Source organism: Blennius ocellaris, assembly GCF_963422515.1.
Source record: "Blennius ocellaris genome assembly, chromosome: 11".
Lineage (NCBI taxonomy): Eukaryota > Metazoa > Chordata > Actinopteri > Blenniiformes > Blenniidae > Blennius > Blennius ocellaris.
Genome location: NC_137660.1, coordinates 12587345 through 12612219, shown reverse-complemented (window position 1 = coordinate 12612219; position 24875 = coordinate 12587345). Strand labels below are relative to the sequence as shown.

The 24875-nt window shown below is 41.6% G+C and overlaps 1 protein-coding gene across 2 annotated transcripts; it reads left to right on the top strand.

The window, feature by feature from the left end:
- Positions 1–826: 826 nt before the first annotated feature.
- Positions 827–24785, top strand: ptdss2 (phosphatidylserine synthase 2). 2 transcript variants are annotated; one of them, XM_080504966.1, is made up of 14 exons: positions 1015–1627; positions 1749–2095; positions 7196–7297; positions 9174–9256; positions 11673–11740; positions 12333–12467; positions 14203–14253; positions 15092–15205; positions 16542–16660; positions 17107–17221; positions 17771–17916; positions 18070–18255; positions 20850–21045; positions 21474–24785. In XM_080504966.1, exons 2-13 carry the CDS (start codon positions 1869–1871, stop codon positions 21001–21003), a joined length of 1500 nt encoding a protein of 499 aa, XP_080361092.1. In that variant the 5' UTR covers positions 1015–1627; positions 1749–1868; the 3' UTR covers positions 21004–21045; positions 21474–24785. The 2 variants fall into 2 exon arrangements, with proteins under 2 accessions (XP_080361091.1, XP_080361092.1); XM_080504965.1 differs by lacking the exons at positions 1015–1627; positions 21474–24785 and adding an exon at positions 827–908 and having other exon boundaries at positions 20850–21223.
- Positions 24786–24875: the final 90 nt, after the last annotated feature.

Genomic DNA, 24875 nt, shown 5'->3' with positions numbered 1-24875 from the left:
AAAAAGCATGTATGTGAGGCTATTTGGTGACCATAAGTTGTGAATGTGAGTGTGGCTGGTTGTCTGTTCCAGTGTGTTTACTTTGTGATGGGCTTTGCGACCTGTCCAAGGTGCCCTCACCCATAGGGATTGGCTCATGCTACCCTGAACAGGATAACTCGGTATAGAAGATGGATATGTGGATAACTGTCTCTAATGCATCCTTTGATAAAAACTATTCAAGTTATTGAAAAAAATGCAACAATGTTGCTCCCAAATTGCAATGTAACATTCACAAGTGAATATCTGATCGTATGTTTGATCTGAAATGAAAACAATATCATTCTTCAAAGCATTAATAAAAAAATGTATTAATAAATTAGTCTTTATATTAATGAAATTATTTTTTCTGGGTTTATTTTTATTTGGAATTTTGTCTAATTTGTTGAAATCAAAATATTGGTAAAATGTGTGAAACTGCTTGTCTTCTCTGATCTGTTCTTAACATGAGTTTTACTCTATTTCATGTGCAGTTTCTCCTCGTGATTAGACAGAAAACAACTTGCTGTGTGTTTTCAGAATTTCGAAACTTTTGTTGACAATCCCTGGACAAAGCCGGAAGATGCTCAGCCTGTCAGCGCTTCTTGTCGCCGGATGTGATATCCTCTTATTTCAAAGTAAGAGCTCCGCACAGTGAGTTGAGCTGGGATTATTTTATTGGGAAGATTTGAAGCGGATGCAGGATTGTTGCTCCAGTGCAGCGGTGGGGCCATGTGATGTGTTTGTGTGTTTGTGCACAGTGTAAGGTCGACAGTCTGGCTGTGTTCAGTCACTTTGCATGACGGATTTTAAAGGCTTTTACTCATGTATCGTAAACAGTTTGGGGGACTGGTCCGGGATTACAATCTGTAATCTCTCAAATTCACCTGGTAAGTACTATAACTTTAATTCTGAGTCGGAACAGGCCCGTTTTCTGCGACATAGCTAATAGATATCTGGCTTCTCGGTGAACTGAGTTAAACTTTAACACGAAAAGGTTCTCGGGATTTAAAAACGGGCGCAACTACAATGAAGCCCGTAGCTTTTGGCGCATGTGCACTGTGGGTATACTGACCGTGGTCTGCGCATGCGCGAGGTGTAAAAACAACAATGGCGGATTCCGGCGTAATGCTTGTGTTGCTTTTTCATTTAGAGGCACTTCACTGACACGTTGCTTTCTACCATCACCTGTATCGCTAGACATATTTCTTACAGATACAGCTTGGGCCCGTATGACGAAGAAGGACAGCAGAAAAGCGCTTTAATGTTGACACATAACTGTTCTCCGTTCTAATGCGAGACATACAGCGCCCGCTAGCGGCTTGGCATGCGAACGGAAGCGGTCTTAATGCTGCTCGCTGTCCGGGGTAGTTATATCAAAACGTGTTTTTTTTTCGTCTGGGAGAGTAACTTTCTTGGAACGGAACCAGTTCCAGCCAGAAGTCTGACTGAGCAGGTGATAAACACGGCGTGCTAACGCAGCTAACCCCGCCGGGTGACATGCGGGCTCAACGCTCCCACACCGTGAATCATTCGCCGTCTATTACTTCTCCGCTCCGGTCACACGGTGGCCGTTGGTGACACATGACGGTCCTGGAAACGCTTTGTTGTGAGTAGGAGGCGCCACGGAGGAAAGGGCAGCACGTTGTTTCTGATCCGCATGTGTTGGACGTGATTTTCAGGTTGTTCTCTCCTCCCCCGGTAACGCTCGTTTCCTCCGACCACCCCAGGATGCTCCCTGTCACTTGGGTGGGGCAGACGCGGGTGACGGTAGACGGGATCGGAGCTCTGGCATCGCTTTAAAAGAAGGGCGGTCTGTCAGTTAAAAAAAAAAAAAAGAAGAAGAAGCCATGACCAAACCGGAGCCCAAGAAAAGTAGCGTGACCGCCTCCAGCAAGTGCGCCACAGCCGCATCCGCCGCCGAGCAGATCAACAACAACGGCTCCGTAGATCCTGGGTGTCCGGAGCACAGCACCGTAACCAAAGCCAAGGTGATGAAGCAGACCTCCAGGGAGAGTCTCCACCGGAAAAACACCGAGTGCGAGGTGTATGACGACGGGACCAACACCTTCTTCTGGTGAGCACTTTCTGATAATGTCACAACCTACATGATGACTTTCATTGAACAGTTCCTGCAGTGGAAAAAAAAAAAGAAAGAAACGTGGACAGTAACGGTGTGTTATGTATCAAGGTGAACTGAAAGACAAGCTTAAGTGACCACTGTTAAGCACAAAATACCTTTTGACCTTGGGCCAAACCTCTAAATATACACAGATCTATTCCTGATGTCAGTGATTAAAGTGAAATCTTTGGCAATATTGTTAAAATTGATTGCAAGGGATCGACGGGGCATAATGTCACTGTCAAAGAGGCTCATGTGGCTCTCACAAGGTCTGAGCTTGCTGTTGACAGGACACCCACCACTGTCCCACCCTGCCCCTTCAGCAGAAAGAGATCCACAGCTGACAAATATCATGTCCATTCAGCATGGCTGAGGGAAATCTGCCCGCGCGGTCACAATTCACACACACAGAGCGAACGTGTTGATATGTGCAACCTGCAGGTGTTGCAGCCAGTCTGGAAAAGTGGCATTCCTTTCTGCAGCCGTTTTTTTTTTTTTTTTTAATTTACAGCTGTCTTCAGCCTGTCGCCCCTGACCCTTTTGAGCACGGCAAGGATGTATGCGTTTCATCTCTGCTTTGTATGCAAAGCAAGGGTCGATAAGAAACTGCTAAGTGATCCAATATCTTTGGCAGCAGATGAGGCTGGTCCTCCCAGAGAGAGTCTTAATGACAATGTTTCATTACAGTGTTATAGCTTTCTTCTCTGGGTTTAGCAGCATTATTATAAGTAGCAGAAGTGCCATTCGGCTTCGTAAAGAAAGATTGAGGCATAGTGTATGCAGTGGTTTCTGATATATGATACAATAGTGACACTTTCAAAACTGCCTTCCAGAGTTGCTCTAAAGTCACTTTTACACTAGAAATAACCAGGAGTTAGTTCAGGGCCAGTTCTTAAATGAGCACCGCCAAAGAACCGGTTCTTTTTCCACCGTTAACGGAGCCAAGTGAGAGCCACGTCATTGCGTCACTGATCTCACCAATTTAGCGCTGACAGCTCTCATGCAGGAATGAGGAGATGGACTGTATTCATCTGTTTGGACTGGGGTCGCTCCATCTCGTCTGGCCTGAACCTCAGATGCAGACTAAAGAGTCAGATTGCATCTCCTCCCCGCTCTAGTCTTTTCACGTCTGTCTTGTTTTAGTCTGGAGCCCCGGAGTGGCCAGAGAGAAAAAAATTAATAATAATAACAACGCGAGAATGAGCTTGAGGTTTATTTTTCAACATTTGAGCATTACATAGTGACTTTCTTCTCCTTTCACTTTATTTCTGGACGTGTCTGAATCAAATGCTTCAACATCTGGAGTTATGGAGGTGTAGAATGATAGAACGCAGCTCTAAAGCCGTTTCCAGTGGCAACCTATGTAAACACATGCTGATTAAAGTTCTCTTTCACATGAAGCCATTAAAAGGCACATTTCATGGCAAAAAAAAATCCCAATTCCATTTACAGTAGTGTGTAGTTTGCTTTTTAGTTGCTGATGAACCAACAGTATTGCGTCATCATAAATTTCTGTGGGTTAGGAAATAATTATGGAGCATCTCAGAGCGGAGCGCAACACAGCCTAAGGTCGTAACACAAAACCACACCTGGAAGGGAAGTTAGTTACAATGATGTTACGATGAAAGACGTAAAGAAAAACGTCAACGGAAAACTGCTTCTAAATTATATATCCGACGCAGTTGACAGCGGAGGAGCTCTGCAGCGCTCTCAGGAGCCACAGCTCCGCAATCGCGGATTCAATTCTCATTCTCTCGTACTATTAACTTCAGAAAGCGACTTATTATCTCATTCCCACGCGTTATTTTCATTTTTAGCTCTATAACCACTCTGGGGCTCCGTGTTCGTTGTAGTTTTAAGAAAGCCGGTTCGCGTCTCTTCCACCTTGTAAGTAGCGATAACTCCAGCGATAACTCCGCCCCCACCTGATGGCGGGCCTGGCCCTGCTCTGGCCCAGCAACGAAGTGGGGCCAGCGTAGCACCCGTTTAGCCCCTGATTGGCCGTGGCTTTGGCAGTGGAAAGACAAAGAACTGGTGCTAAGTCTAGCCCTGGCTCTGATCCTTACAATTTAGTTAAAGAAGGGAACTGGCTCCCGTGGAACCAGAGAAGCTCAGAGAATAAAACTGAACCTTTAAATACACTTCGCTGGAAATATGGATCATCTCGGTGTGAAAAGTAACAAACATTACAAGTTCACACTCATTAGTTGTGTTCTTGATCACACTTACTCTCCACTCAAATATCGAATGAAAACATTCTGAAGAATAATTTTAATAGCTGTTACAAAATATGTTGTTGCTTTGCCGCGAACCAGCGTGAGCAGTCCAGGATATGGCAGTGAGAAGGATCTCTGTGGGTTTCTGCCTGTGGAGCCAGAGCAGGAACACACTGTCTGTGTGGGAGTCAACCAAGTGTTTCAGAGTCAAAACGAGGAGCTGTTTGTGGATGACGGCAGCTTCCTCCAGTTGTTATGGAGGATGATCACGTGGATTCCAGCCTACCTTATAGGGACAGAATGGAGGTGGAAAAGTCTTGTTTATTTTTTTTAATGAAAAATGACCAATAGCTTGGATTGGCCGAGTTAAACCTCATCAATCACTTTTTAACAGGCTTTAGTGTATAGTCATTTTTAAATTGGATACTTGAGAATTCATTTAGCATTTTCACCACTGTCACTAGAAACCGTCTGATTGGATATGTGAAATTGTCAATTTCGTTAGCTCAATATTGATTTTGAGTTTCACCCACAAGTAAGCTTTGAAGCTTTCCTGGTTTCAGCTGCGCCGCCACACTGTCATCCACGTCCCTTCACTCCCAGTGTTGTGCGGTTGTCAGGCAAGAGAGAGGCCAGGCCCTCCCCTGTGTCTCCTGCCAAACAGGTTGGATGGGGAGGTGGAACCGGGAGAAAACGCTAATAACACCTTGCCCGCCGTCTTGTGATTCAGACTGTGCTGAAGGGCAGGTAGAGGAATAATTGCTCTTCTTCAGTTTGACCCATGATAGCAGCGACACAAATGGAAAATAAGCTTTTCGAACTGCCATCACATTGCACTATGAAACACTGTTGAATAAACAGGCTGATCTTGATTCATCACCAAGCTTGTTTTGCTTCAGTCTGTCATTGACCACTGTTGCTGTGTGTCAAAATATTTCAAAGCAAATCAGTGAGGCACACAAGTGGCTATGCTTTCTTTAATTTCAGTTAACAAAGAGATGACATTTATTCAGGAACAATAAGATGACCACATCCCTCTAATTCAGAGTTCTCAAACCCCCAGTTGACCAGTTATGCACAAAAACTTCTGTAACGTCAGTGTACTTGATATAATTATTTAATTCTATTACATGTTATCAAATATACAACATTTTGTCTATCTATCAATATATATATGTCCTTATGTTTGAGAAGGATATTGACCTTAACTGACTCCTCTGTGTATTTTTAACTGTTTTTCTATATTGAGACTGTGTCATCAATAGAAAAGCTTGGTGAGATGGGAGACCTCAGCTCAAGAAAAGAGGTTTCTTAGCAACCATTGTTCATAGATGCAGAGCTGGCATGGCAAATGTTGACATGTATACAGCCACCTAAAATTATATTAGATGTATTGTAGATCTCTAATTCTGAGGAAATTTGACCAGCATGCAGTTGGAGAGATATTTGAGGTTATTTAGGAGCAAAATGACCTTGCTGCTCCGACTTTGCTATTGGAACTTGTTCAAAGCACATATTCATTTCTGTGCGTTAAAAAGGTTTAGTGAATATTATTAAGGACTAAAGTTTGCTCTGAATGTCAGTACTGAACGTACCACAAAAAGGACGTTTATTTTTTTCGATGCTCTTCTTTCATTCCACAGCGGCAGAATCAGCAGCTTATTACACTTATTAAAACCAAGGTTTCCTGGGATCTAAAGAAAGCTACCAGTGTGTTTAATTGACATGATGCTGTTCTCTTCAGTCATTGGTGCACATTTGAAATATCATTAGCCTATTAGTCTTAATGCTATCATTTTATTTCACTTATCTGAGCTGCACACCTCTGATTTCAGCTTACCTGCTCACAATGTTGTTTCGTGAAGCAGTGGGCTGTTTTTGATGGCTGCAGGCACACACAGAAGAAATGAGTAAAGAGTGGCTGAAGCATATGCAAAAAGCTTGGTTTTCATGTGACCCAATGCTTTCTGTAATAATCCATATCTCACGCTTTCTATGTAATGTGCAACGAAAAAGTATTTTATAGATGTCGCTTTGATTCCCAATGCTTTCGCTCAGCATCTGTGGAGTGAGATAACAAATGTTATCTTTAAAGTCAGCTCACAATTATGTCCCAACATTATTCAAGTTACCTGTCTTTAGATCTTTCTGGTGGTGTGACTGATTTCACATCACTGTTTGACTTGGACATTATCAGTAATCAGATAAATCAGCCTTTGCCCCCGCGGTGTAGGTGAAGGCCACACGTCGTACGATAAATAACGAAGGGCCAAGGTGGATGTGCAGCCATGGCGTGACGCATATGGTGTAAGGCTGTGGACTGCAATTCATCCACTCATATTCAATGTTAGATATGAGGAGTTTCACAGGCCACAGTTAGGCAAGTCCTCAGGAAGTTGATGCAAAAGCTATTTTTGATTTGTATTCTTTCCTTTAAAGGAAATTTTTGAACTGAAGTTTGTCGCACATCCTTTTTTCTTTCTTTTTTAAAGTATTTTCAGCCGCAGTAACCCAGTTTCTGAAAAGAAATCCTTTTAAACTTGTCTGTTTTATCTCATCTTCACTGCTTTCATTTAGTATTTTTATGTACTTTTATGATTAGAAACATAGATGGTTCAAATAAAGACACAGGGTTCTAAGCTTTGTGAAGTTTCTTTGTTTATCCGTTGTCACTTGACTTGCAATGCAATAGTAAAGCTAAATGCTCACCCATGGCGCCGTCACTGTAATGTGCATAATAGTGTTTTCAGGCCTCAAGTGACTTTTATTGAATTTTTTTGGTGGGGGAAATTGTATTAACATCCATCCTTCTGCCTCTGCTCTCATCTTTTGTCCACAGGAGAGCCCACACTGTGACGGTGCTGTTTATCCTGACCTGTGCGCTGGTCTATGTCACACTGTTGGAGGAGACTCCTCAGGACACGGCGTACAACACTAAAAGGTTAGTTCACCATTTCGGTTTGGTCCACAGAGCCAAAACCCCGCAGGGCAGGACAGGGCAGGGCAGCGAGTCAATAACATCTCAACTTCACTACTGGAGACTGTAATTTAACAAGCGTCATGCTCTCATGTATGTCTTCACATAAATGGTCTTCATGTAGTTGCACATTTTTGCCTTTTTAAGTGTCATAAACTGGTAAACTTTTGGTTTTCTTCGACTGATATGGTTGTAAAATATCTCTTATTCAGTACTGTTTGTTATGAAGCCACAACAACATGGGTGACTTGTTTCCAAGTGAATCACTTTTTGGGAGCATTCACCTTAAGCCCTGCTGGCTCTTTCTCAAGGCCCCGTGTAGTAACATGTTGCTTTTCACCCAAATCTAAAATTCTGGTCAGCATGAATACTACACCATGGTGTGCCGACTTCAATTAAAACAAGTGTCTGAGTATATTGAGGGGTAGAGGCTCGGAGGAAATAACCGAAAAATGATTCAGTTTCCTTTTGTTTGTGCCAACATGAGAAAGTGGCACAGTGCAGCTGGGTCTGGAAAGTCATTGGCTGCTCCAGAAAACAGTGTCGGAAACAAGGCTCCACTCCAGTAATCGAAAACTGCTTTAATGCTTCAAACAAAAGTGTTTGAATAGCATTGTAAATAGCATGGTAAATTATTAATGTTTTGTATTAGTCTGGTAACTTCAGTTGTGGTGCACGTGGTAGTGTGATCGTCTTTGAGTCTAACGCCTGGAGCTGTTTTCCTTCACACACTTTGAGGGAAGAAGTCTGTCACTGCTCTGTCATCTCTTAATGAGTGTTTTAACTCATGACTTGCTTCACAAAGCATTTGATGGAGAAGTTTACAAGAGGTGAACTGACATCGTGTTAAAAATGTAAAAAGATATTCAGTAACAAAGCCGTCTTTTTGTTTCTCATTTGACTGACCGGGTTTGCTGACACACTTGAGGCACAAGTAGCCTGAATCAAACTTGTGTGTGCGATTGTAGGTTGTGTTTATGTGCATGTTGGTGCTGCGAGGGATTGTGAGACGGTTCTTAACAGGATTTGCAGCAGTCAGCGCTGTCCGGCTCGTCAGGATAAAGACCCTAAAGCTTCTTCCTGGCAACACACACACACACACACACACACACACACACACACACACACACACACACACACACACACACACACACACACACACACACACACACACACACACACACACACACACACACACACACACACACACACACACACACACACACACACACACACACACACAGTCATATTCTCACTTGTGCACGTAAACCACACGTATTATAATTCAGAATTATTACCCCAAGCTATTTCTTCTCTTCGACACAACATTGTACTCTGTAAAACACACACTCTTAAATCCCCACCCACACTAAGTCATTCACAATCAGTCACTCTTTCACACACTCATGTGCCCACACTGGCTGGCAGGCACAAGCTGTAAGCTCATTGCACGGCTAGTCCCTTAAGCCTACTCTGTTTACCTTTTTAAGTTCGAGGAATATCCTGATTTGGTCTTTTGGTTGTCAGATCCCAGTGCAAATGTTTTGCTGAGATTGGCCGGATCGCTCAGCAAACAGAAGTAGTCTGTCATGAGGCGTAAGCCTGTGACCAGCAGCTGAGACAGACCTCCGGATTGTGGTTAAATCAAATTATTGCTTATTACTTTCCCCTCTCTGCGCTGCATACCTACGGTTAGTTTGAGCCCTTGACGTCACAGATATTTTTGGGAAAAGCTTAACAGACAAAAAGGACAGTTCAAAGTGTTTTCTGCCGGTAGAAAAAGAATAGTTTACAAAGAATGTCTATAAATAACATCTTTGGTTGATGATTTTGTCTGCAGGGGGATTGTTGCCAGCATCCTGGTGTTCCTCTGTTTTGGAGTGACACAAGCTAAAGATGGACCCTTCACCAGACCACATCCAGGTATGTCAAGCACATTTACCTTCCGAATAAAGTCACTCGTGATTAAAATGTGTTTATTATACCTCATTCAAGTGGAATAAATCACAGGTCATTTTGTGTCAATCTAGCAGTTGCACTGCTAATTAATGCCACTCTTTGTCAGGGGAGTGTTTGTTCATGAAGGTCGTATCTGCCAACTACAACATAGTAACTGGAAAGGTGGTGTTTTTTGGAAATTCACATCAAACTAAAAAGACAGTGTCAAATATGGGATTTTTTTTAAACATGAAACTTTTTTCAGAAGAACTCAGGCAAAAGGTTGTGACCTGATCTAGTTTATCCTTGATCAGTGTAACTGAATGAGTATTTGATTGACATCAGGTTCCTCTTTTCTTTTTTCCTCAGTGAGCTAATGGTGTGTTTCTGCACTTTGTTAAATGCATTGAAGTGGGGTATAGAGCTTCATTGATGGATATTTACTGGCAGACCCTGTAGCTGAAGCACATGCTTATTTGATGAGCACTCTGGCCGGCGGACCTGCAACCAGCATGTTGCAGGTTTGATCACCACAATCATCACTAGGGTTGATCGATTGAGTGAGACTCATCACCGCGGTGTGGTCATCTTAAATGTACATCATTTAATGATGACGCTTGCTCAGGCATCTCATATGATATTGAGCCAGACAGTAAGTCCCCATACGAAACTGAGTTCAGATGTCACAGACACAAAAGAAGGAAAAAAAAAACACATTTTGAAAGTACAAAATTGAAGCAAATATAGAACAGGCCTCAATTTGAAATAAGCCCATGAATCTCCACTAGTGCAGACAAGACAACACTCTTCCTGTACATGAACTCTGTTTATAAACAAGTAAGATTGGTACATTCCCAAATAACTGTTTGCTAAAATCAATGTAGACGTTGTGAAGAATCTTGTTAGAAAGACTGATAGATCTGATGCTCACTTGCATATTCTGCCGTCATTTACCCAGATAGCTTCGTTTAAGATTTAAGTCACATGACACAGTGCCTGCTAGCTCAACTGCAAAACTAACCATATTTAGTCATATGTATTGTTGTTTCAGACTGCAGTCAGTCAGTGTCGTGGGTGAGTCTTTGTGTGGCGCTATGTCGATGGATACGGTTGCATTTTGTTGTTCTTTTTTCGCACAAGTGAAAATATCGATTTGCATTTGCAAGCATCCTCCAAAGCATTAGCAGGCCCTTTGAAATATTGACATTGTGGCTTCCTTTTACTGTAATTGGTGATTGAGATCATACAGCCGAAGCCCAGATGTTGTATTGATTATTTCTCCATTTGCTTCCCGTTCAGAAGGGTAAGAGTCAATAGTAACATCTGAGAATCTCATGTTGGCTTCTAAATATGAAATACAAGTCTTTTAAGTAGTGGGGATCAATACTAAATGTAGTCATCAAGCCAAAAGAGACGTCTGGATAAATGAAAAACTGCGTTGAGAGCAAGTGGAGCCTCAGGTTTCAGTCAATGTCCCGTAGATAATGAGATAAACGGCAACAAACAGACTGAATGTTTCGCCTGACTTATTGCCGTAATATTGAGGGTACTTTCACATCACAACATCACACCACACAGCAGCTGACTTCAGAGGGCAAACAATTAAGATGGCATGGAGGGCGTAGGCAGGCTCGCACTGAATGTTGGCGTTTTTTGTTGTCTGAAGTGCCCGGGCAAGAATTTGGGTTGCCACTGTGCACTACTTGTGTCTTCTTGCCCCCTCCTTTTGTGGACTGAAAGACAAGGGGCGGTTTGTGTGCGATGCGCCGCGTCATACACCCCGACCTGTTGAGCCAGCCACGTGGCTTCTGTTACTGTTCAGTCACGGCTCAAATGACACGCCACAGGTTAGTATCTGGGAATAAGAGAAAACCCCGGGGGTGTTGTCAGATGTGTAACCTGTCGCGCTCGCTGGATCACCACTTTTGCAATAAATACTAGTCGCTGGAACGGTTTTTCTTTGTTGCTTTTTTAGTTCTTGAAAGAAAAAGTCTTTTGAAGTGTAAATTGAACAGAAATTAGACTCTGTTGATTGAAATATTTGTCATTTCACATCTCTTTGCCCATCGTGTTTGCCATGGTTGACAGCTTCCCTGTGAATGATTATGTGACTTTTGGGTCTTTACAGCAAAAGCCAAGTTATCCAAGTATTTATTGTGCGTGGGCAGGATAAGAGCACTGATGAGAAAACTAAGTGTTATAAACAGGAGATGAACACAGAAATAGCATAACCAAACTATCTTCACAAGAGCTGAGAGCGGTGCAGAAATTAATAGTTAGGTTTGTAATCCACAGGAATTATTTTGAAAAGGTGAAAACATTACCATCCTATGTGTTTTTAAATTCACTTTATTTTTACATGTTTCATTTTCTCATGTGTAATTTTTCTCTCTCTCAATAGCTTACTGGAGGTTTTGGCTTTGTGTCACTGTCGTCTACGAGCTGTTCCTCATTTTCATCCTATTTCAGGTTGGTGTTCCAAGATGAGGCTCAAAGCAGTCAAAGGTTCAGTCAGTCACTCAGATATATATATATATGCATAAAGGCAGAGGATTCATACAGAGATTGTCCTTTATATGGGTTTGCAAACATTTTGGAGACGCATTCCCTCTGCTTTCCTCACAAGGAAGCAGCAGTTTTACTTCCTCTTTGAATTTGTCCCCCATTTTCTGGGCATTTACTCCTAACCTTTATTCAGATATTGGACGTAGTGGTCCAAGAAACTAAAGCCCCCTTGGTGGCGTCTTAAACCATACTTAATCACCCGTCAAATGAGAGGATTTTTATTTGATTTTCGCTCTAATCGCTGGTATTTTCTGTGGTGATCCTTGAAAGCCTCTTTCAGTATAATTTGGATGTTTGTGTCTTTGCCAAACGCTGTATCTTAATCAAGTGTGCTTATTTAAAGAAAAAAAGAGAATCTGATTGCCAGAGATTTAACTCCAGTTTGCAGGGTAGAGCTATAAATGTGTATTGTACATTATGATGTACAACCAAGGAATGGAATGATCACATTGTGACGATAACTCATTAAACTCTGTTTCTCCTCCTCATTCCACAGACGGTGCATGATGGAAGACAGTTCATGAAATACATCGACCCCAAACTGGGGGTCCCTTTACCTGAGCGTGACTATGGCGGGAACTGCCTTATGTATGACCCAGGCAACACTACAGACCCCTTCCACAACATCTGGGTGAGAAAACCTATAGCTCAGCGGTGCCCAAGCTCGGTCCTGGAGGGTTTAGCTCTCTCAGCACAGCTGATTGCAATGAAAGGCTCGTTATTGGGCTTTTTTTACAACCGTGGTGACGACATCATCATTAGATTCAGGTCTGCTGAAGCAAGGGAGGGAACTAAAACATGCAGGATACTGGCCCTCCCGGATCGACTTTGGGCATCCCTGCTATAGATACTACTTGGTTTTTAAACATTTTTAATATATGTAAGTACGGAGAAGGAGCAGACAGACAAGAGGGAACGAGAAAGACCTCAGAGAATGTTCATGTATGTAATGAGGAAGGGTGTGCAGATGATTGGTGTAATGGTCAAGGAGAGCCAGGGGATGAAATGGAGGCAAATGATCTGCTTTAACACACGCTTGCCTTTCTTTCCTCTTCTTTGTCTCTTATTTTACTGCATGCGTGCGTGTGCGCACGCTGCAAATGACTGCAAGTCAGTCGCAGCAGAGCTTCTTCTCCTGCCACCCAGGGGGAAGCTGTTTGCTGCTATGACCTCCATCTCTGCTGTTAGCCTCATTTCAGCATGTCAAAGCAGGTCGCAACACAACTTCCATCACTGAAATACAGACCCCCCTTTGAAAATGTCAAAATACTATCCGATATTTGGAAATTACCTTTATCCCCAGATTTAAAAGTTGCAGTAACCATTGAAAACAAATGTCGAAAAATATGATTTACTGTGCAGGAGCCAGTGTTACTCGGTGCTCATTTCTGCTCTGTAGCATTATGAACAGGTTGTTGGGCTTGATTAGACCACTGAGTGTGCCGCTTTGGTGGCCCAGCATGAGTGTGAGTGACGTGTAGTACATCCAGGCTGCGCAGACCATGTGCTCGCCTGTCAAAACAGCTCGCATTATATGGGAAGAAGAAAATGGCGAATAACCTCAGATATTACCTGGCGGAGTGGCACGAATAAATACACTCCGAGCCTGTCACTCCACTGGTCTCATCGCTCTCAATGCTGCTGCAGTTGGAAGCAGCAAGACTGTCAGCGCCACGAAGGATTGCTGAGCTACTCCAAATTGTCTTTGCTCGTTATGCAGGGTTAGTTGGGAGCCTCCTGCTGTCAGTAGCCAGGAATTTAATGAGGACTAATGCTGGAAACAACTGTGTAATAGCAGTGCACCCTGGTGTGGCACTCATCAAAATAAGAGTGTGCATGTCATCTGCGCATATGCTTGTCTGCATATCTTTAGTATATATTCATGTGTTTTCACGAGGATGCAGGTCGCTTCAGATACAGTGAACTCGGGGAGCAAGGATTTCCATATCTGTAGCATAACTCGATGCGTTTATGAAACTTGTATCCATGACTGATGTCTCTCGCATATTTTCACTGGGGAGACAAATCGATTTAGTTAGTTTTAGTTCAATTATTGCTCCACAGTATTTACTTTGTATTTCAAATAAAGTTACAGCTCTCAGCAGTCACACTTTGTTTTTTTTTTACATTCCAGAAAATGTCATTCACACTTGTGTACCATGTGAGAAACGGACGCATAAAGCAAACTTTAAAGAAACTATTGGCATGCAGCTTTCTCTTGTATGTACAGTGATATATCTAAGATTTAAGATGAGCTGAATGATGGGTTTGATGATTGTTTGTCAGGAACGTATTTGACTTTGAAGCTCGGTATCACTTCATTATGAAACATGGCGTTAAACCGTCACACTGGTGTGTCTTTGCAGGACAAAATGGATGGTTTTGTTCCAGCTCACTTCCTGGGGTGGTACATCAAGGTAGGTTTGACACAGGCGGCTCGGCACACTCGGATCAACTATTATATTGTCATTCTGTCGCTGCCGACAGGGTTTGCCATGCATTTCTATATATACATGTTGAAAACAGTACAGAGGAATAGTTCTGGCTTTGTTCTTTTACGAGTCATTACGGTGGTCTCCAACACTTCCACAGTACAACCATGTAATGACAGATGAGATTCGCCACTATGCAGTCAAAAATGCATAATATTTGTTACTTGCAAGATATAGAACCGCGATCTATCGACTAAAAAAAAAAAATGAATATACACCAGTTTTTCATGTTCAATCTCAATATTTTTTCAGTAAAAAGAGAGTACAGAGAACGTGTTTCAGATTTGATTGACATTTATACCAGCCAGTTGAACTGGTATGTTCAGCTGTTTTATTTTTATCACTGAGAGTGGGGCATAGAAAACAAACAAGCAAACATTTTTGTTGTGTACAGCATTTACTCCATCTGACTGCTTAACATAAAGGTGTTGTATCTTACTGTGGAAGCATTTTTTTGACAAGTATTTGTGCCAGATTAAGTAACTAAGTAAGTAACTAAACTCGTAAGTGCAAAGTTAACTCAGACAGGCAAAAACTGGAGAAGATCTTGATGGGTAGTGAAGAGGACTTACTGAAGAAAATTTTAATTGTTATCACTAATATTAAACCCAGTATTCTTTTCTCGCATATGTAATCCGGAATTAATTTTACATTTCTGTTGTGTTATGGGTTGCTAATCTCTTTGCATCATTCTCATATTCTTCTTATCTCATTTAACTCTAGTTTTTTTAATTAATTTTTTTTAATTTCAATTCCCCTATAGACTTTGGTGATTCGGGATTGGTGGATGTGCATGATAATCAGTGTTATGTTTGAGTTTCTGGAGTACAGCCTGGAGCACCAGTTGCCAAACTTTTCTGAGTGTTGGTGGGACCACGTAAGTATGAATATGTTATCACTTGATGAAATGTATTGTGCAATGCCAACTATATCGCAGCAATATAGTCTCTCAATAAGACTTTAGTAGCACGTAACTTAACACCTTTCTGACAATATTAATCAGTCTTTATTGCAGACCCTTGGTCCATGTATAAACATAAAAACAATGAACACTATATAAACAGACGACATATACATTATCCAACTTGTAGTACTTCACAAGTGATTAATAGAATCATTGGAGGAAATATATTATATTCAGAACTGTAAAATGAAACCTGGAGACTAAAATGTACCCGAAACAGTTGCTTAAGGGTGATTAAAATGCTGGAATTAATATCAATTAAAGTACTTAATGGAGTCAGAATAAAGGAGAGGTTTAGCTTAAAGATATTAATAGTGCTGGTCAATATCCGACTGCCATAAAACCTTCAACCCTAAAGATTCCTGTGTATCATAGTAATGATAATATGAGGACTGGCATGTAGAAGAACATTTGAGAAAGAGCAATCTGCCAGCAGCCGAATGTTTGTTTTCCCAGCCTGTGTTATTTGTTATTGGGGACATTGTTCAGTCTCCATGACATTGATTAAGTGGTTAAAGATGATGGATGAATGTCAGTAATGTGCCTTTCCTGTTGCACACAGAGGAGAGAGGAAAAACTAGTTTCTTTCATTAAAATAATTACATTGAAATCAAAGCACAAACTATGGAAACAAACCAAAAAGACATTTGTCCCTTATTTCTTTGGATTTTGAAATATCCTCCAAGGCAGCGTTTTGGAGAAAAACTGCTGCGATTCAAAGAAGTGACAAAAAGTGGCGCAAATCAAACTTTTTAATTTTTCTCGTTGGAAAGTTTAGCAACAATAAAATTCTCATTTATTTGTATGATAACAATACCTGCCTATTTACTAGATTTAATAATCAATGCAATTGCAGGAAAACCTGGTGTGATCAAATACAGTAGAACATAAAGAGAACATTAATGGGGGTATTGCACAAGGATAAACAGTTGATGGTTGAATTAAATTTGCATTGCAGTGTCTGTTTATATTTGTCAAATCAAAATATTTTTCATGAACGTTTACTGAAAGTAAAATGGAGAGGAGTGTTCATTTTATTCTGTCTGAAGCATTGGACTCGGCTGCTTCTCTTCAGAAGTCAACAAACTCCCGAACCCCAAAATAACAATGCCAGGTGAATTCACTTTTAGCAGGAGGGTCAAGAAGCCTGATCTTTTAACTCCCACACATTTGTGATAAAAGTGCCGTTCTCTGTGGGCGGGAGATGGTTGCGTAGGAGCTTTGCTAATAAAGCTGCTTCCTCCTGCAGTGGATCATGGATGTGCTGGTCTGCAACAGTTTGGGGATCTACTGCGGCATGAAGACCCTGGCGTGGTTGTCCATGAAGCCGTACCAGTGGCAGGGCCTCTGGAACATTCCCACATACAAGTATGCCTTTATAAATCTGTACTCTTCTTGAATAAACCAAAAATCTAAATTGATTTCTTTTCTAAAAATATACTTCTAAAACAACTCCCATCTGTTTTCTCCATCAAATGACCAAACAGTGCTGTGATGGTGATCTTTAGAATGAAACATTCATTTTTCTATCAGTTGATTCACTGAAACGTCCATATATTTTACATTTATCACACATAAATTGGAACTATTTCAAAGGAAATAGTTCCAATTTATGTGTGATAAATTATTTTTTTATGTGTAAAAAAAAAAAATCAGACTATCATGATCACAGTCCAATGTTTTTTTTTTAATACTTGAAACTCTGAGTTTATAAACAGCTGACAAAACAATGACCGTTTCATCAATTCCTTTTGAGATGCTCCTGTGCCTTCAGTGGTTTTTATCTAACCTTGTTTGATGTTTCTGCCCAACAGGGGGAAGATAAAACGAATAGCTTTTCAGTTCACACCCTACAGCTGGGCGAAGTTCGAGTGGAAGCCTGCGTCCAGCCTCCGTCGCTGGCTCGCCGTGTTGGGCATCATATTCATGGTAAGAAGAAATTGTTTGGTGATCCCAGAATGAACTATTGTGTAGTATTTATTTATTTCTTTTTTAGCATCCATTCAAGCTTGGAAAATGTTTTGCTTCCAAAAACTTGAAACCAATTATATCATTGATTCTCAAACTGAAGTCTTGCACTCCCTCTTCTGCTTTGTGCAGGGAAGTCATTAAAAAAAACAAAATTGAAATATGTAATATTTTTGAAATAGTACAAAATATAAAATATGCAATTTGATGGTCTTCCTTATCTGATTTAAAAAAAAGAAAATAACAGCTATTATTTTTCACGTTTATGCCTTCGGTGATTAAAAGTGATTAACACTTTGCTAGGATGACTTTATTTAAACTTTCCATAGCTCGTCAGGTAAGCATCTCTTAACTATATCAGCTTGGTCATGGTGGTAATACAAAACAGTCAACATTTACTCCCTGTGGAAACATTTGAGAATCATTGAATTACTTTACAAAATAATACCGGTTAGTTTTCCTTGTAATCTTTATTATCCCGTGGTTTTATTTGTTCCCTCCCTCCATCAGTTTCTGTTGGCAGAGCTGAACACCTTCTACCTGAAGTTTGTGTTGTGGATGCCTCCTGAACACTACCTGGTGCTGCTCCGCCTCGTCTTCTTCGTCAATGTGGGAGGAGTCGCCATGAGGGAGATCTACGATTTCATGGACGACCCGTAAGTAGAAGTGAAATCAGTAAAGCAGATCTTTCTATCTGTCTCAGTTAGAATAATACCAATACCACCCATAGGTAATTCTTTAATTAGTATTTTGTATTTACTCATTTCAGCTCGCCCCATAATAACAATTTCTGTGATTTTTCCCATCAGGAAGTTCCATAAGAAGCTGGGCCAGCAGGCGTGGCTGGTGGCTGCGATCACAGTGACCGAATTCCTCATAGTGGTCAAGTACGACCCCAACACCATCATGCTGCCCATCCCCTTCTTCATCATGCAGTGCTGGTTCTTAGGAATCCTCCTCATCCTAATCTGGACCCTGTGGAGGTTCTTCATCCGGTAAGAAGGCGTCAATGTGGGACAGTAGGTGCTTAAACTCTAAATGAAACCTGTGCTTCTCAATGACAAACAAACTGGCCGTAGACAAGGTTCATTGTGAAATTCCTCTTCCAGTGAAACACAAGCAGTGGTTCCATCTGACCAGACGTCCTAAAGCTGCGTGTGGAGCCTGAGCATACGTTTATGGAGTCGTATCTCATGTCGAAAAGATGGAATAAGCTCGCAGAATAATGAACAAATCTATTTATGCGTGACTGAACAAAGCTTTTTGTTGGTTTTTCAAGAAAATCACAAAATACTTTGGAACACGGTGTATTTCAACAGTTTTGTTGTCGGTGCCTGTAAGAAAAACATGTAAAGATGGATGTAAGCATCCATTTGTGAGTCTTATTTGTTCCTCTTGATGGAGAGTGGAATAAGTAGTATTTTACTTGGATCATGTCTGAGCTGCCTGCAGCCTCAGGTTGGAGAGAACCGTGTTGTCTTGACTGCAGGTTAATCTGTAACAGTGTGTGTCAACACGGCCAATGCAATTCTCTGATTGGGTTTACTTTACATTATGGGGTTAAAAGATTTAAATACAATTTTTTCCATCAACTTGATTACATTTGTTATTGATAATAAGACTGCCTCGGCATTTATTTCATTACAAGTAGTCTGAATGTTCACATTCAGTATTTATGGGGGTGTGAAGAGAAATGGTGCTTTTAATCTGAATTTCGTCACTAGAAACTGATTCAGTTTATTCATATTCAGCGTTTTCATTCTGGTCCACGTGGACTTGGGTCCTCTCTTGTGTGTTGATTTGTCATGTTCATTATGAAAGAAGAAGAAATTGTTCGCAGGTTGTCAAGCGCGGGAGATAAAACTCCCAGAATGTGGAACATCTGATCCCTGTGAGCGTTCCCGCAGGGCGCGTGTCTTTTGAAGCGGCAGGTCAGCTGCGCCGCTCGGTGACCCGTCGTGGTCTTTTAAGCACTTTAGCACTTCTGATCTGGCGCTCCAGCATGCAGGGGATGAGATGTTTCGGATCAATGTTTTGAGGTTGAGGTCAGAAAGAGAGTTGTCTTGATTGGCTTTAATTACGACTGCTGTAGTCCTACTCACTCTGTGCGGGATGTTTAATGATCTCCACTCTCAACACTGAGGGTAGACAAAACACTGAACAACTGTGGTCAGTGGTGCTCAGCGAGTTTGAACTTTATATTATCCGAATAAGACTCGCCTCAATGAAAGTGAGCCTGAAAGTCTGAACTGAGGGCAAAAAACTGTGAAAACCGACATTTTACGGTTCCTTGAAGGAGCACAAACTTGATGTGCACAACTAATTTCACACAAGTTCTAATGGTCCCATAGGAGAGCTGACGGGTTACATAACCGCTCACCCACCTTTAGAGACACCGACCACTGCAGTAAATTAACTTGCAAAACTGAGTCCAGGAGCTTTAAAATCATTCACTCACTACTACCTTATGAAATAACACATCCCATCCAGAGTGTCTTTGTTCTGCTGGTTTAATTTAACCTCATCCACTCGTATAATACGGTGGTTTTAGTTGCCTTTGGTTTGATTCACCCACTGAGGATTATTCCTGTGAAGTGCAACCCTGCCCCAGCTTGTTAAGCTTCTTGTCTGTTTTCTTCTTCCTCCTCCTCCTCCTCCTCTTCCCCTACTTTACTCCTTTGGTCCATTCCGACTTCCTTCCGCTAATTCTCAGCAGTAATGCGGTAATGTCCTTGTCCAGTGAGGTAGGTATAGCAGACAGGTGCTTTACCCTCCTATCACTCCTTCCTATCAGCAGTGTTGTTTGTATTCTTTTGGTTCACCACAGTTTGGATGCATCATAACAACAAGTCCTCCAAAAGTCACTTTCCATGGATTCCCCCTCCAGCACAACACTCTTCAGTTTTTATTACTTTCATTCCCCATGACATCTTATTGACTCTCGGTGTGCTGAAATGAGTTTAGTCGAGGAAACTCGAAGGTTTATATTCCTACCCTGTCACCACTGACGGGATTCAATATTCTCATAAGAACTCAGTTTAGAATGTTTAGAAGATTCAAAGACCTTTAAAAACAAAACAAAAAAAAGATGCAGAAGCTCACCCTGTTTTCACTTTTATGGAAGTCCTACATAATGCATAACTGTTTTTAATGGCGCACAAAGTCCACTGCAGAGATTAGTTCAGTGTAACCATCTAATCAGAGATTTACCAGCATGTCACACATTTGTAAAGCTCGTGTCTGTACCATCCAGAGCTCTCAGTAACATTGAAGAACGGCCATGTATTCCACGTTTTGTAGTGACAGAAAGCTTCACGGACACAGTCAGCATGTCGACTCCTTCCACTCAACTGCCCGTCACTGAGCCAATCAGATGAGCTCAGCCACTTGTCTTGATGCCCCTCCCCCTCCAGCCGTGTGCTGCCGAGCATCCAGAGCACCACCGCATGCTGGTCTGTAGACAATCAGCCAGAAAACTGTAAAACGGTGTAGAAATGGAAGGCCCATGCAGCTCGGAGCACGTCCAGTAGCGCTATGAGGAAATGGTTGATGTACTTCTTTTTTCTTTTGTCATCCGACTCCTTCACAGTGACATCACGCTACGCTACAAAGAAACATGTCGACGCAAACAGGAAGGTCCCACCAACCGGGACTGCGCGTTGGGCAACGGCAGCACGGCCACCCCGTCCGGCCGCAGCAAGCTGAACGGCAGCTCCGAGACGCTGCGGCAGAGGAAGTCCTGAGAGGACGTAGGTCAGACGAACGGTCTTGACAGCAACTGACAGGTGGGGAGAGGACGAGGGTCGAGAGCGAAGCGGGGAGACGTGGAGGCGAATCAAGCCACAGAGAGGCAATAAATGGACACACGTGCTGTGTAGACGGTTCTCGTGCCTACAAGTAGTCTTTCAATGTGGGGGGGCGGGGGTGTAGTTTATATATGTGTAGTTGGAGTCGTACTCCAGGGAGTTACCTCATTCTATTTTTAAAGAACATTAAGGAGCGTCCAATGTCAGACCAGATACATTTTTGTGTTCTGAATAGATCATCGTGATGATTGGGGGTGGGGGTGGGGGGCAGTGGGAGGAGGGGTGTAGATAGACCAAAAATCCACTGCAGTTTCCATTCCCTCAGCTGCACTTTGTCTTAAACAACAGAAGGGGAGCGTCAGGAAGGCGTTCTCCACTGTAAATATGCTCCGTTCTGTGTCGCGCAGGAAAGAAGACTTTCTGTTGGCATAATGACTGATTTGGATTCTGTTTCTCGTCCACTGCTATGCAATCTTCACAACCTTCCTGGGACTTTGGACACAAGATGTCCAAGCAGCAGTTAAAAAGCAGCTTGGTTTCGCGATGACGTGTCATTGGCTCAGCCCTGTGATACTTTTATCTGTTCAGTGATTCACATTTTGGCTTTAAGCAGGCGGGGTCCCAGGCACATGACGCATTGTTTACATGTGGGAAACAATAAAAGCTTGTTATTTTCAGTTCATTCCTGTAAACACTGAGGACCGTCCCTCAGTTGGACTCCAGAGAGGAGATCCGGCCCGGAGTCGCTCTCCTCTCAGGGTCTGTTCTTTTGAAAAGGACGCCACGTTTGTTTGACACAAAACGCAACGTTAAGATGTACCATGATGGGTTATTTAACTGGTAATATTATACATGATAAATGGGATCTAGTTTTGGTGTTTTTGTAGATGTATTGTGATCACTATTGGTTTGTTTTTTTCTTTGGGTTTAACTGCTTTGTGTTCAAAGTGCTGAGAAACCCACAGAAAACATCCACGACAATCACACACACACAAGACTGATTAGGATTGAATTGATCTTCTTTTTTTTTTTTTATATATAAAGCCAAATTGCTCTTCCATGTAAAGTTTGATCGTGATTTCTTTGTGTGCTGGCTGAATTAGTGAAACCCAAACATCAGAGGATGGAGGTTCAGGGGAGTTTGACCAACCTCTTCGTCTCTGTGGGGTTTTTTCCATTTTGCACAAGCAATCGGCCAAAGCTTCAGCCTCATTCTCTCTTCAGCCATAAATACCATCCAACATCCGCTTGAGCCTGTCAGCTTGTTTTAAAAGCTAAACTTAATAGATGTTAAAGGTAGCAGAGCAAACCACCGGCAGATCTTGGCCGCCACATCGGGGTCAGGCCGCTGAAACCAAACATAAATGTCATTAATTCACATTTATTAATCAGTGTCTGTCTTTTTTTTTTTTTGTCTGTGTCGATAAGAAAGCCGATAAATGTATAAGCTGCAGTGTCTTGTCCACACGTTACTCTGGACACCTGAATCCTCTTGGTCCACATGCTTAAAAAAAAAAAAGTGCTGAATTTAGGTTGAATAAAAACGTTTTCTGTTGTTATGTGACCAATGTCCTAATGCTTACTGTTAAATGCTGCTGTACAAACAAATATGTACAAACTCACTTCAAAAAAGCACAAGTGTCTCAGTTCAGTCTCTGTTTGACCTCAGCAACATGCTCCTAGAACGTGGATGTGGACGGAGCGCCTCATCAGTAAACTGCAGTAAATAAACAAATCCTGAAAATATACTCAGACCAAGTGTGCAAAGATACAGTGACAATGACAGTTTTGATTTACTACACAAACTTGAAATGTTTAGGTTTTTTTTTTTGGGGGGGGGGGTATTCATTATTCTTAAAGCTTATGACTCGTTCAAATGAAAAAATATTGCATCTCAAAATAATGGAATATTACATTAGATCCACATGTATTTTCCTTTTTTTTTTTTTAAGAACTGGAAGTCAGTAATTATCACAGCTAAATCATGTTTAAATGTTCAAAACATTTCGATTCATGTCATGAGTGTAAAAAAACCTATTACTTTCCAGTGTTTTTTTTGTTTTTTTTAATTTTACAATGCAGCTGTATAAAGGAAGCAGGTGCTCTTGTTGTGTGGGACAAAATCTGCTTTAACCAGTGTGAATATTTAGGATTTCTTTCCCAGTATAAAACTTTCGACCCGTCTTCAGTGTAAGAGCTTGATATTTATATGTGAGGCTTTGTGATATTAGACCAAGCGTCTTTAGGTTTGGGATTGTTGGTGGACAAAATAAGGAATTTGAAGATATAAATAGGCTTTTTTTTCACTATTTGTCAAACATTGTATAGACATTATGATTAATCGGGTACAAAAAAAATCCGAAAATCTGGTGATAGAAGTGTTTGTCGCTGTAGTTAAATGTTTAAGACGACTAAGAAATAAGGTTCAACTGAAGCAAGTCCAGCTCGACGTCCACCGTCGCCACAAAAAGTTGGTGTGTTTTTCCTGTTCTCCATCCGTGTGCCCGGCAACGCTGCATCGTGACGACATAGACTACGTGAGTGACGCTCGCTGCAGCTGTTTCTGTCGTAAAACTTCGTACTCTTCTGATGAATGTAATCCAGCAGGAGCTGCTGTTCAGGTCGGGAGGTTTTCGAATATAATTTCATTAAAAAAAAAAAAAGAACACTAAATTTGGTGATTCCTGTACATCTGTCTGCTGCCTTTCGCAACGCAGCGGTTGAATTGCTGCTTGGATCTAGAACCCTGAGAATATTGTTTGTCTCTGTTGTGTCTGGACTTTGAACTTGTGATGTGCTGGCTCAATCACTAGAGGATTCCCACTTCCTTTGGGTGCTATTAGATTAATGAAATGACGTCTACGTGCATGTGGGGAGTTTGTGGAATTTGATTTGTGTTTAATGATATTTGTGTGTCTGACATGTTGGGAGGGACTCTCCAAACTGTTGGGTTTCCTTTGCTCTCGGCGTAGACTGGCAGGCTCACACTTGTCACACTGTGTGCCTTTTGGTTTGCACTCTTGACTCCTTTGTTATACAACCTTCACAACACTAAGTAGTACCTTAAAAAAAAAACGTCACATGAAATGATTACGAATGAGCCTTTCGAGTCCAGAATGAGGGCAATAAAGTCCCTACATGGATGGAACAGAGTTGAAAACCGAGACATTAAGAAGTCATTGTTGGGACGCATCAAGCATATTACATGTGCATTGAGTGTACTGTTCACATACATACGCACACAATCTGCACAAACTGACAGATGCAAATCAAGACATGCACAACTCTCTACATGCACGCACAAGTCTTCTTGCTACTAGAATATCCACGTCTTTGTTCAACGTGTTTTCAGTCTGTGCTGAGGATTCGCCGTGTTCACGCTTCAGATGAAATGTTTAACCAACCTAAGTCATGAGTTTGCCCTGAAATCACATGGTGGTGAACTCTCAAAACAAACTTAAAAGATTAATCAATAAATAGGAACAGTAGGGTCTGTCCTTTGTGTGTTTGAGGGTGGAGTTCAGTGTCGCTTATAGGCCACATGGGGGCAGGAGACGCTATCTGCCCTCTGCAGTCTCGTCTCCCCGACTATTGACAACTTGCTGTAAATGCCATTTTCACCTTGTGCAAATGTGAACATGTTAAAGGTCATGGAAACTGAATAATGCTGCTGCACCACATAATTTTATAATGTTTTCAATAAAATCCAGAAAACCTGTTTTACAGTGTCTGTTTGAAATTCAACATTAATCCGTTATTAAAGGGGGAAAGTTTCTGTCCTTGAACTTTATAAGTTGTCATATAGAATG

Excerpts from the sequence above, each read along its gene's own strand:
- ptdss2 (XM_080504966.1), top strand. The coding sequence starts at position 1,869 with ATGACCAAACCGGAGCCCAAGAAAAGTAGCGTGACCGCCTCCAGCAAG. Across the intron at positions 7,298-9,173 it reads ACGGCGTACAACACTAAAAG|GGGGATTGTTGCCAGCATCC; the intron begins GTTAGTTCACCA and ends TTTTGTCTGCAG. Across the intron at positions 17,917-18,069 it reads TACGATTTCATGGACGACCC|GAAGTTCCATAAGAAGCTGG; the intron begins GTAAGTAGAAGT and ends TTTTCCCATCAG.